We start from the raw sequence: 14,385 nt of genomic DNA on the forward strand, positions 1-14,385 counted from the left end.
GACAGATTTTGAAGCCCTAAGGGAATTTGGAACATGTGATAAAGTAGAAAGGTGGAATTAATGTAGAAGATCAACCAAAATCTTGTTAAATAGTGGAGCAGAGTTGAAGGGTCAGATGGTCTACTACAATTTCTTTTTCCCATTTTTATTTTGTTACCCAAACAGCCCTGAAATATTCGATCCAGTTTTCTTTTATTTTTGGGATATGGGTATTATGGCTAGCTCAGTATTTATTACCCAGGTGGAAGTTAGAAATCAACCATATTTCTGTGCGTCCGAATTCACATGCAAGTCAGACCAGTTAAGAATGGCAGATTGCCTTCACTGAAGGGCATTAGTGAACAAATATAATGTGTTTTGTAATGACAATTAATGTAATCACCATGATTCTAGATTTATATTATGTACTTTATTTGGGTTCAAACTTCACCATCCAATGTGAAATTGGCTTTACTAATTCACTGATATTACTGCTATGTCACCACTTCCCTAGACCAGAACAGGTAAATTATTTTCATTGAAAGTAGTCATAGTAAAAGTTGTTACTTCAACTCGTGTCTTAGATGGAAAAACCTGTATTGACCAGTATGAAACTGCATGAAACCAAACCAAGATCTATTGGTGTATACTGGTTTTGGCCTGGTCAGATATAGGTTTATTCTGGAGACAATCACAAGTCTGGTTATTCTATTGCTCTGAAATCTGGGACTAGTAGTTTTCATGACTTTTCAGCACAGACTCAGATGACAGTGCACTTAATCCCCAAACTGCCCTTTTGCATCATCCATTTGAGCATTATGTGCATCATCTTATTTGTCCTCTTTCATTTTTTTGATTACTCCTCCTCTACGACAAATTCTATTCTTTCGTCTTTTCTTATATTCTACATAAAACAAAACCCAAAATGTTCATTTTTAAAATCTTATTTTATGTTATTCCACAATGAAGAGTTGTGGAAGTTTCTTGCTGAAAATCCAGAGTGACCAACTCACTGACTTCAGTGCTTCAGGTGGTCTAAACTTTTTTTTTGCTGCTGTTATAATGAATGTCAGATAATTTACATAACAAACAACAAAATATGAGGTTAATCCCACATAATACTACTGCTTGATTAGAAAGTCCTGTCATTTTAAATAATCTCACTTATCTCTGATCTGTATCAAAGTTAAAAAAAACTGCCAAACCACATAAGAGAGAACATCAAACACAGTTTCAGTGAAATAATGAGACATTTTTCATGGAAAACAACTGATGAAAGGGTTTGCATCAATTCACTTCCAATCTTATGTCATTTCAATGCAAGACATATTTTGTTCAAAATGAAAGAGGAAATGTGGAAATTATAAGAATCTTTTAATGCTAGACTAGAAAATAAAGCAATCATCTACAATTGCATGCAAAACCTAATGTATGGGGACATCTAAGTCAGCTGGAGAATGGATAATACTCACAAAAATATTCTAGTTAAAACTATTTCCACATGACAATCAGTCACAAGCAACAGAATAGAAATGCCATGACTTGAAAGTTAAATTTAATCCCATGTAGACAGGCAGGAGGCTGGAAGAATACAGCTAGCCAGGTAGCATCAGGAGGTAGAGAAGTCGATGTTTTGGGTGTAATCCTTCTTCAGGACTGGGGATGGGTGTAGGGGTGCTGCAGATTGACAGTGAGAAAGGAACTCACTATGTGCATGTCTGAGGGAGGTAGAGAACATCTTCAAAGTGGGCATCCTTTGAAGAGACTTCACAGAGGAACACAGCAACACATTTGTAATGTCTTATTGATGCCAAATTGATGCTGTGTTATGCAAAAGAACAGCAACTATAATTTGACAATTTGGAAGTTATGATGATAGAAATGGAATTCATTTCTTTAATGCTACAATGCAACTGCATTCTGCTGAGACTGCTGTGTTGAAATTTGTGTGCCCTCATTTCTACATTCTCTGTGGCTAAATACTGAGACTTGAGATTGCTCCCATATTGGATAGATGAAGCTAAGATCAAGCCACCATTAATATCACAGCCATGCTCAAGCAAGTGAAGCTTGGAGTTGGAGGATAGGAGACCAAGATTAGAAATTGGGGATAGGAAAGTATAAGAAACTGAGTGGAGTTAGATGGTAGAATTGGAAGATACAGTTGAAAGAATAGGAAGCCAGGAAGGGTGGGATGCAGAGAAGAGGGAACATACGCTCTTTACAAGATTGGCCAAAAGGAGCTACTCCTTCTCCTGGCTCAGAATCAGATAAATAAATTTTAAATAGATCTCATTTTGATAGCAGGCTGAATGTGCCTAACTTTCAATTACTGTTTCAGGCATGGGTCCTGGATACCAGATTTATTTCCTTCATTAGAAATGTGCATGCATTTCCTTCCCACAATTCTGGGCCTCTACAGGAAGCCAAATTTATAGAACTCAAATGGTTTAATAAGTTTGCCTGCACTTAAAAGCAAACAGTTTCAAGTGCAGCCAGAATTTTGCTTCATTTCTCACTTGAGGTGGCTACCTCACTGTGTTCAATTAAACCACTGCACTTTGCAACTGAGCTATTGTTGGATTATTTCTCGAGGGGACCAAATGACAAAAAATAAAGCACTTTCATTTCATTATCTAAATTGTGGAAGTAATAGACTATTATCCTCAGGGAGCAGCATGACATTCTTTGAATTTTACTTTGCAATTTATTGCATATAATAAAATTCAGTGAAGTATTTATTAGTATAACTTAGAAACCCTGAAACTGTGGGATAATGCATGGCTTCAATCAACTAGTCTTGACTATTATCCCAAATCAATTTATGAAGCTTTCACTTGGCTAAGACAAAACTGATAAATACAAAATGAATTTAGAAGGCATGTCATACCCTTCCCACTTCCACCAGATTAGTTACCATGACGATACTGGATGAATTCTCCTGCCAAATCATTCTCCAAAAATCTTTAACTGTCTCCTGCATCGGACCTAGAAAGCAAGAAAAAAGCAAATTATTGTTTAATTTTGTATTAATATATGCATTTTGATATAGATAGCTTTTATTGATTGTAGAGTAATAAGACACATTGCAAATTAAATTGGTTCCCAAAAATAAACATAGGAATAAATGTTAATAATTAATCATTTACAAATTAATGCTTATTTGATTGCAATTACTTTGAAATTACTCTGACATCAACAATCTATAATAATAATCCAAAATGTTTAAACTAGAATTGTACAATATAAGTAGGTGGGTGATATTCACCAGTTTTCATATCTCAGTGTCACCATCAATGAAACTTCCATTCACCCACTGGACTATTATACACATTCTTTGCTCTTTTCCGTGATGCATAAAGCGCACAATGGATTGTTTTGCTTGCACCAATCTCCTCTTCCAATCAAAAGACTCCTGAAAATATTCTCAAACTGAAAGTCATCCTCCTCTTCTAAGTCTGTTATTAATTTCTGTTCAGTATGCAAATTCTGAACCATAGAATGCTGGTCTCCATCATCATTTCCTTAAATTCCCGTTGCAAATAATTTTTCTATATGGATGCACTAAAGTGCTTGATTAATACAGCATCTGCTATCATTTATTTTGACATGGAGTAAGATGTCTCCCTCCTTCCATCCTAATGTCCTATCCTTTAGCTCTTGCTTAAACTTGTTGCATCTTTAACTTATTCCAGTTCTGAGAAAATGTCATTGAGCAGAATCATTGGTTTAACATTAATATTTTGCTGTTTCAAGCAACTATGTTTTTTGTGAAAATAATTGGACTTCTTCAGCAATATGTGGTGTCAGAAAATTCGTAAACTTTAATTCTATTATGAGCACAATACCTCTTAAAGCTTCCTTTTAAATTGTTTAACTTAGGCCAACAGCCTCTTGTTGCAGTTGGGAAAATAAACTTATCCTTTCACCTTCACCACAATCCTTCAAGTGTCTTGAAACATTTATCAAATAGACTCTTAATCTTGAGTAGCAATGCATCATGAAAAGATGGTGGGATGCGCAAGGTCAGGAGAGAGTTAAATCAGACTTGTTCAAACTTCATCACTGTTCTCTGCTACACTGATATGATAGAAATTATTGTTAGCACAATCAAATTGATGCATCATCTAAATGTGATGGAGAGATGACTGTAAAGTTGCATCCATTTGTCCTGTAATTTATACTCTTGAATATTAGTTTGAGGTGGTCATGGGGACAGAATTGCACACAGACGTCCATTTCCTATCTCACTGAATAGAAGCAAAAAAGATTGGCCACTCTTAATTCGTATTGCTGGAGAGTAACTTAAATGAAACAGAAATTCTATCCAAACAGCCTTTTTCCTTGTTCTCTTTGCTCCAAAGCTTTTATAAAGACAAATTCATTTGGTGAGGGTTATTCGTGTTGGTTTAAAAATTATAACCCCAGTTTCGCTAGACAGGCATGCAGATGGAAGACCAGGACAAAGATGCAACATGCCTGATTGGTGATTTGTGCCCCTGTCTGGTGGGATTCATTGCTCAGAATCATACTCCCACTGTTTATTGTAAGAATAAAGCTCAGGGTGGTCCTTGTTCTGCTTGAAGGCAAATACCTTATGTGGTCATGGCAAGTGAAATAGAACAGAATTAGCATTTTAACAAAAACTGAATGTAAGCGATAGATGCTATTTGATTTGTAAGAGAGCAAGTAGAATGTGCTAATACAATAACATCAGATTGAAACTGATCCATCTGAAATGAAACAAAGACATGGCCACTTTAAAGAACAGAAGATTATTGCAGACAGGAACACAATTGGCAGAAATCCCTTGCCTTACCAACCCCAGAATCATTGGAAACCCCATAGAGTTTGTGATCTGGTTCACTCCTTTTGATCTTAAACCTAAGTCCCAAAATTTCTTTTATGTTGGTTGTACTGCTGACTATCAAACTACTTGAAGGCATTAAACAAGAGAACAGAGAAAACAGAAATCATCTGTAATTCAATACGAGTTTCCTTTTATCTTCCTTTTATATCATTTAACATTTTGTGACAAATCAGTTAAGTACACATTAAGCTATGTCATGTTCAGCAACAGAAGACAGTCCTGAGGAACAGTATATGACATTACAGAGATCAAAGGCAATGGAACACAGGAACTGAGATAAAGAGTGGATTTTCCTCAAGACCAGATTAATGACAAAATAAATACAGGAGCAGAACTTCCATTTGCAATTTCAAACCCTTTCCTTTGGTCAGAATTCTGAAACCTTTTGTTAGACATGTTCCTGGTGAGATGTGAAATTGAACTATCTTGTACTCATAGTGTTATAAGGCAGCATGAAATGCTTGGATAAAGAAAGAATGGATGGCAATTTTTCTTATTCATTTATGAGGTGCAGGTGTCACTGGCTGTGCCAGCATTAATCGGTCATCTTTAGTTGACCTGAGAAGGTGGTAATAAGCTACCTCCTTGAACCACTGCAGTCCATGTGCTGTAGTTCGACCCACAATGCTGTTCGGGAGGGAGTTCCAGGACTTTGACCCAGCGACAATGAAGGAACGGTGATTTGTTTCCAATTCAGGATGATGAGTGGCTGAGAGAAGAAATTGCAGGTGGTAGTGTTCCACTGCATCTGCTGCTTTGATCCTTCTAGATGGAACTGGTAATGGATTTGAAATGTGCTGTTTAAGAAGCCTTGATGTATTTCTGCAGTTAAGGTGCACACTAAATGTGGGTTGTAGAGGGAGTGAATGTTCGTGGATGTGGTGACAATCGAGCGGGCTGCTTTGCCCTGGATAGTATCAAACTTCTTAAGTGTTGTTGGAGCTGCTCTCATCCAAGAATATTGGGAATATTATTCATGTTTGCCATTAAATTAATATGTTTGTCCTATCTTTCACTGTGGATTGCATTGGCTTTTTACTTTGTCACAACAGCAAGCAACAGGCCCTAACCACCCTGTGCAGAACTGTTTATAAACACTTACGGAGCAGGTGGGAATTGAACCTATGCTTCCTGCCTCAGAGATAGGGATGCTACCCTCTGTTTCACAAGAAGACCAAAGTCCAGGCTTCATTCCATTAGCTACTAATGGATAGAATACAGATGTCAATGAAGGATAATTAAATGGCAACAGTGAAAAATATTTCAAACATTTAAGAGACATTTTCCGATCTTTGCTTCCATTGGGAAGTTTTGCACATACCAAAGAAAGAGATACAATCCTTCAAGGAATTAATAAGCTAAAGGGGTAATGGTACATGTAGTGCATCTGGAATTGTAATAGGCATTTGGAAAGGTACCACATAAAAGATGAGATACAACTTAAGTGTTTGTACTGTTGAGGTAATATAGGAGCAAGTTTGGAGGACTAGCTAACTAACAGGGTGCAGAGAATTGGGATAAATGTTCATTCCGATATTGGCAAACTGTAATCGGTCAGCTGCCACAGGGGTCGGTGCTGGACTCTTGGCCATTTACAGGTGATAGTAATGACTTGGATGAATGATAAGTGCATTGCAACTATATTTGCTGATGATATAGCGATAGATAGGAAAGATAGGTAGATATATAGGTATGAAAGCAGGTTGTGAAGAGGACATCAAATCAAGTCATAGAGTTATGGTCCAACCCATCCATGCCGACCAGATATCCCAACCCAATCTAGTCCCACCTGCCAGCACCCGGCCCATATCCCTCCAAACCCTTCCTATTCATATACCAATCCAAATGCCTCTTAAATGTTGCAATTGTATCAGTCTCCACCACATCCTCTGGTATCTCATTCCATACACGTACCACCCTCAGTCTGAAAACGTTGTCCCTTAGGTCTCTTTTATATCTTTCCCCTCTCACCCTAAACCTATGCCCTCTAGTTCTGTACTCCCCCACTACTGGGAAAAGACTTTGTCTATTTATCCTATCCATGTCCCTCATAATTTTGTAAACCTCTATACGGTTGCCCCTCAGCCTCCGAAGCTCCAGGGAAAACAGCCCCAGACTGTTCACAGCCTCTCCCTACAGGTCAAATCCTCCAACCCTGGCAACATCCTTGTAAATCTTTTCTGAACCCTTTCAAGTTTCACAACATCTTTCTAATAGGAAGGAGACCAGAATTGCATGCAATATTCCTACAGTGGCCTAACCAATGTCCTGTACAGCCACAACATGACCTCCCAACTCATGTACTCAATCCTCTGACCAATAAAAGAAAGCATACCAAATGCCTTCTTCACCATCCTATCTACCTTCGACCCCACTTTCAAGGATCTATGTACCTGCACTCCAAGGTCTCTTTATTTAGCAACACTCCCTAGGATCTTACCATTAAGTATATAAGTCCTGCTAAGATTTGCTTTCCCAAAATGCAGCACCTTGCATTTATCTGAATTAAATTCCATCTGCCACTTCTCAGCTCATTGGCCCATCTGGTCAAGATCCTGTTGTATATTGACACTAATTCATCACCTGATGGCTGGGAGGCAGGATGGCTGGAAATCTAGGTGCAAATGGGAAAATGTGATCCATCCACTTTCTCGACCTCTGCCCATACTCTCCAACTCCCCCACAATTAAGGCCTGGTTAGGAAACAAGTGGCCTCTTAGGGCCCTCATCCTGCTACTATTGCTATTTGAGCTGAGCTCCACCACGATGGCAACAGCCAGCTGTAACCATGGCTTTGTAGGAGTGTCCCTCTTACTTTAAAAAACCATGCCCAATAGATAGTCGTGAGGTCTAGCCATTGGTGAAGAGCCGTGCCTATTCTTTAAAGCCCCTCTCTCTCATACCACGAGACTTCACAATTGGCCTCAGTGCACCCATGTATCCATCCTTATGCCACACTACCGTGATGATCCTGCATCTTGGGTCTCCTGCAGTACCAGTAATAGGCATCACACTTGTTGGCACTGCTGGTACAGGAGGGCTGCTTGCCTCTGACTGGCCAGCTGCTCTTAGCTGTGGGGCATTGACTTTGATCACAGTGCAGTCATTAATGGCAACTAGGTAGATACCTGAATGGCAGTAAATTCAATCTAGGAGGGCATAGAGTGACTACAGCAGGATCCACACTGTAAATTTCCAACATTCTACAAGCTGGGTGAAGTGAATAAAATGGTGGTTGGAGTAAAATTTTGAAAAATTGAAAATTTTTTTCAACTCTGGTGAGATGATGATAAAAACAGAATATTATTACATGGAGAGAGACAAGAAATGCTGTGACTTAGAAGGTGCTGGATATTGTCAAACATGAACTACAAAAAGTTAGCATGCCAGGACAACTGGTAATCAACAAATGAAATGTTGGCTTTTCTTGCAAGGGGAATGGGAGTATAAAAAAAGTGAATTCCTGTTACAAATATTAATGAGACCACATCTAGTATAATGTGTTCAGCTTTGGTCTCTTTATTTAAGGAGCAATATCCTTTCATTGGAGTAGTTCAGTGATGGTTCACTCAGATAATTTGAAGATGAAGGGGTTGCCTTATGAGGAAAGAGTGAGTCGGTTGGGCCTATCCTTATTGGAGTTAAGATGAGAGGTGATTATATCGAAACATGTAAGGTTCTGTATTGGCTTGACAAAGTAAATGCTGTTGCTGTGAGGAAATCTGGAATGTGATGGCAAAGTTTCAGGTGGAGGTTAGACGAAATGTTTCTTTCAGAGGCTTGTTAAACTTTAAGTGTAGTGGATGATATGTCAATGAACATTTGCAAGATTTACTTAGGTATATTTTTGACTTACGTGAAATTGAGCGTTACATAGGAGGTTGGTCCGGGTAAAGTGTTCAGCCAGAAAAGTGGAGTTAAAGTTAAAATCAGTTTAGCACAGCTCTTTTTCTTCAAAGCTGGGCATTATTGAAGGGCAGCATTTTATGTATATCCCTAATTACTCTTCACTAAATGTCTTGCTAGGCCATTTCAGAGTCAATTATATTGCTGTGGGTCTGGAATCACATGTAGGTCAGACCAGGTAAGGACTGGATCAGATGGTTGGCTTTTTAAAGAATAAATGATGATAGCTTTATCACTTAATTCATGTGTGGAATTTCCCCAAAACATGTCCCCATAGCATCAGCCTGAGCTTCTGGACCAGTGGCCACAACAATATCTTTTCCTGCCTCTATTTCTTACTTTGTAAATGGTGGACATTGGAATCACCAATGGTAATCTTTAATAAGCAAGGCATCTTGAAAGGTCCATGAAGTCAAGGATGCAGTTACTGATACCTATTCAGCCAGCTGAATGGTGAGTCCCTATTCAAAAGTGGAATAAATTGTTCCATCTTAGTAAAATATAACTCTCAAATGACCACTGCTCTATTAGTAAAGGTAAGCCAAGCTGAAGCGCTTTTGTTTATTGAAGTGCCATTATAAAGCTTACAAGGTACCATACTAAATAGTCATCAAGTTATAAATGCTGGATTAAGAAACATGACTCAATTCCGTGTGAAACATAATAATATTACATTTTTTAAAATCTGTTTGAAATTTTTTGCTTTGTGAGGTAATTTTTATTTTGAGTGCAAGAAAAGGTAAACAATGTCAGGATAGTCCAGTGACAAGTGTACATTCACACTCTGCCATAACGATATTGGTGCATAGTTTCCAGACAATGTTATCATACGTGCACATATATGTAGGGTATATCATAATCAAATCATGCCACATATGTTCAAAAAAATCATTGCATTAAGTGACTAGGATTGAAATGATTTGTGAAAATGTGACATTGACTAATTAATCAAAACTGCCAGAGCAGCTCCAAATTACCATATGCATGTAAGTTATTAATCCTATCTGCTATGCAGTTTTAACATATTCATTAAAGAACAGATTATCGTTAATTCTGTTAACAATGTTTAGTTCAGAATAATATTACATAACACTCATTACAATGCAGAATTATAATGTTAAGATTAGGCTATGTGAACGTAATGTTTGTTCAGTGTTTATTGCACCCAAGAACACAATAGCATCAGATGGAAAAAAATTTCTACGAACTTGAGCAATATGTTGCTGAATATGAATCTATCTTGTAGTGTCAAAGCAATAGCTGCAGTAATGTTTCATTTCACAGTATATTCCACTAAATTTCAGGTGTACTTCATGAAATATGCGACTTAATGATTTTTCTTTTGAGCAAAATGTAAGTGTTTTGCAAAATAATGGCACAGCTGAATGTTCTATTGTCATGGTCATTTTATCTCTTTCTTACCCAATTCATTGCAGTCGTTATAGAAACCTATTGCCCTACCATTGTTGGAGGATACAGAGAAACTCCTGATCAATATTGTTCTTTCAAGCAGACTGCGCTCTCAGAGTCTGCGAAGCACAGGAGAAAAGAGAAAATGCATTACATTGGGAACTCAGTGATGCACTAAATTAGCATATGATTCTTTTATCTTTGAGTTAGCCTTAACTGATGTCTCTGCAATCCAATTCCATGTAGCTGTGGCAACAAGCAAGTGCATAACATGTCCTGAATTTGGCACTTAAACTGTAATCTCAGAATAGCCTGTGGATAACGCAAGAATCTTCTGAGATAGTGACCAAGTCCAGTTTTGCAGCAACAGAAAGCACTGCATTGTGAATGCAACAATGTTACCATATATATCTTAAGAAATACCTAGTACACTTAAATTATCCATACAGTGCAACAAGAGGCACGCACAAGATAAAATGCATTAGGGACTAGCTGTAAGTTCAAAAGTAGGGGGCTATTTTTCAATACAGCGGCAATCAAGGCACTGGATATTGTGGCGAGATTAAGGCATTGGAAAGGCCTTGTAGTGTAGAAGGATAATGTTGGAGAAATTAAGCAAGAAATAAGGCATTGGATAAACAGCACCAGAATGAGAGAAGGTCCACTGGACAAAGCCATTAGAAAAGCTGCACTGAGCAGTTAAATGGCAAATTAAATTTAATGAATGGAGAGTGAGGAGGCAAAGATCATTCTGGTAGGCTGATCCATGGTAGGCTCATTCATTGAGTCAGGAAGTATGGGATACAGGGAGATTTGGCTAACTGGATTCAGAATTGGTTGGCTGACAGAAGGCAGAGAGTGGTTGTAGATGGAAAGTATTCTGCCTGGAGGTCAGTGTTGAGTGGGGTCCCGCAGGGCTCTGTTCTTGGGCCTCTGCTTTTTGTAGTTTTTATAAGTGACTTGGATGAGGAGGCTGAGGGGTGGGTTAGTAAATTTGCCGATGACACAAAGGTTGGAGGTGCCGTTGATAGTATCGAGGGTTATTGCATGCTGCAGTGCGATATAGACAGGATGCAGAGCTGGGATTAGAAATGGCAGATGGAGTTCAACCTGAACAAATGCAAAGTGATGCATTTTGGAAGGTCGAGCTCGAATGCTGAATAAAGGATTAAAGACAGGATTCTTGGCAGTGTGAAGGAACAGAGAGATCCCTCAAAGTTGCCACCCAAGTGGATAGGGTTGTTAAGAAAGCATATGGTGTTTGACTTTCATTAATGGGGGATCGAGTTTAAGAGCCGTGAGATTTTGCTACAACTCTACAAGTCCCTGGTGAGACCACACTTGAAATATTGTGTCCAGTTCTGGTCGTCCCACTATAGGAAAGATACAGAGGCTTTGGAGAGGGTGCAAAGAATGGTTTACCAGGATGCTGCCTGGACTGGAGGGCTTGCCCTATGAAGAGAGGTTGAATAAGCTCGGACTTTTCTCTCTGCAGAGAAGGAGGAAGAGAGGTGATCTGATCGAGGTGTACAAGATAATGAGAGGAATGGATAGAGTCAATAGTCACAGATCTTTCCACAGGGCAGGATTGACTGGTACGAGAGGTCATAGTTTTAAGATATTAGGAGAAGAGTGTAGAGGGGATGTCAGAGAAAGGTTCTTTACAGAGGGTTGTGAATGCATGGAATGTGTTGCCAGCTGAGGTGGTGGAAGCAGAGTCATTAGGGACATTTAAGCGACTGCTGGACATGCACATGGATAGCACTTAGTTGAGAGGTGGATAGGTTAAGTTATTTTATTTTACATTAGGATTAATCCTTGGCACAACATTGTGGTCCAAAGAGCCTGTTCTGTGCTGTACTTTTCTATGTTATACATTCTAACGGTGCTGCCCATTAGGAGGTAAAAGAGAAACATCTTTGACATGTTAGAAAATAAGATATTAAATGGGGCAGAAGAGTAAAGGAATGTAGGGATACAGGTAAATTAAAACTTACAAATGCTAAGAAAATACTCTAATATATTTCCAGTGTGACGGTTTAAGCAGTTACGTTAAATATGTATGGAGCCTGAGGACATAGAAATACTTTAGAAATTGCAACATTATTGACAAGGATGGTATCAGATCTGAAAAATTACAGCTATCAGGAACAGTTGAACCGGCCGTGTCCTTTTCTTTAGAAAATAGAAGAAAAATAGAAGTGAGAAAAATAAATGTGAATTGATAAAAATCTTTAAAATTATGAGTGGGCCCATGACAAAAGATGTGGAGGGAAGGCTTCTGTTGGTGGGTGGATCCAAAACTGGGTCCATAGATATAGGATAAGTTTGAATATATTCAATAAAAATAAGGGGAATAATCTACATTGAGAGATGGAGCCATGTATAAATTATAGTCAGATAAACTGGATAAACTGCAGTGAGACACAGAGGCCCTGGATAAATTGTACTGAGTGATGGAACACTAAATGAAGTGCAGTGAGAAATAAGCTTCCAAATGATCTTCAAAATTGTGTACACTCTTTCACTGGTCATTCTTTATGTGGAGCCGTCCAGGATGGTTGATATAGTTCTTTAGTTTTAGAATCATTACTGGAGAATTAAAAAGGATCGTAAGCTTAAAACAAAACCTTTCTGGGATTGTTTGACAATTGCTGAAAAAATGATCCCCAGTGGCCAGTATACTGGAGATTGTTGATTATGATGGCAAGAACTTTCATTGTTGTACAGACTAAGTTACATATCCTGAGCAAGTAATAGTACAGAGAGTATGGAAAGGCTCAGGAATCTAACTTCTGGCACATCAGGTCAGAGGACAATTATGAGGTGGGGGGGGGGGGGGTTGCAGTCAATGCAGGACTGAGGGTGGTGTACTTAAATGGATGCATTGTATGAAAGAAGGTAATGAGCTTGTAGTGTGAATTGAAACTGATGGGTCCGATGGTTTGGACATCACAGGGATATGTTCGCAAGGAGGTCGAGGCTGGAAACGAATGTCCAAGGTTACACATCCTATCGAAAGGAGAGGCAGATGGGCAGAGGGGGCTGAGATGCCTTGTTTGAATGAAATTAAATTAAATCGATAGTAAGAAATGATATAGAATCGGAAGGTGCAGATTCTGTGTGGGTAGAGTTGAGGAATCGCAAAGGGAAAAAAGACGATAAAAAGAGAGTTATGTACAGGCCTCCTAATAGCCATCAAGATATGGGAAGAAAATAAATAAGGAAACAGAAAAAGCATGGAAGAAAGGTACTATTATAATAATCACAGGGGACACTGACATGCAGGTTGACTAGGAAAATCAGTTTGGCAGTGGACCTTAAAAGAATTTGTGGAATGTCTATGAGGTTTTTTTTGGAGCAGCTTGTGGTAGAGCCATGAGGGAAAAGGCAATTCTGGATTTGGTTCTGTGCAGTGAAGCTGACATGAACCACTAGGGGTAGTGATCATAATATGACAGAATTCACCCTGTAGTTTGAGAGGGTGAAGGTGGAAACTAATATAACAACATTACAATTGTAAGGTGAAGTGTCTGTTCTTATCAGAGTTGCGATTCATCAGAGCTAGTGGAGATCATTGCTGGATCGTGATTGGATGTTGGAGGATCGTTTGGTTGTGCTGACCTGCTCTTGGTGGATCTTCATGCTGGCTTCGGCCTAACGCCAATTCAGGGACCAGCCAACCTCAAGAGCTATGGCCTCAACAGCTGCCCGCAGCCCTGGACAGGGGGTTTGAAACACAATCAGGGTGACTGTGAAGAAGGTAGAGGGTCATTCACCAGTAGATCGCATCCTGTTTATTAAGAAAGTGCTGTTGGGATGCTGTGGGTTCGCTAGAAGATTTTGCTGGAGTGCTGTGGGTTTGAAGCAGTGGACGTGTACTGCCTGCAGGATTTGTGTAAGGGAATTGACTGCATTTCTCAAACGGAATATGCGTAGTTCCTGAGGACCAGAAGAAGAGATTCTGCTCGAGAGCTGCAGGTTCAACGCTGCGGACGCGTGCTGGCAGGGGAGAAACCATGGGGATCGTATTGCGAGTCGTCAGAGCTGCTGGAGACCATCTCTGGATCGTGATTGGACGTTAGAGGATCATTTGGTTGTGCTGACCTGCTCTTGGTGGATCTTTATGCTGGCTTCGGCCTAACGCCAATTCAGGTACCAGCCAGCCTCTCCTGAGGTCCAGAGGAAGAGATTCTGCTCGAGAACTGCAGGTTTGACGC

The 14,385-nt window shown here is 39.2% G+C and overlaps 1 protein-coding gene across 1 annotated transcript in view; it reads right to left on the minus strand.

Moving 5' to 3' along the window:
• ptprt (protein tyrosine phosphatase receptor type T) overlaps positions 1 to 14,385 on the minus strand; it is a 1,408,195-nt gene that overhangs the window by 80,346 nt on the left and 1,313,464 nt on the right. Inside the window, exon 23 of the mRNA XM_060836083.1 lies at positions 2,870 to 2,967. Coding sequence (XP_060692066.1) covers positions 2,870 to 2,967 — 98 coding nt within the window. The remainder of the gene's footprint in view (positions 1 to 2,869; positions 2,968 to 14,385) is intronic.

This window comes from Hemiscyllium ocellatum, chromosome 15 (genome assembly GCF_020745735.1).
Source record: "Hemiscyllium ocellatum isolate sHemOce1 chromosome 15, sHemOce1.pat.X.cur, whole genome shotgun sequence".
NCBI lineage: Eukaryota > Metazoa > Chordata > Chondrichthyes > Orectolobiformes > Hemiscylliidae > Hemiscyllium > Hemiscyllium ocellatum.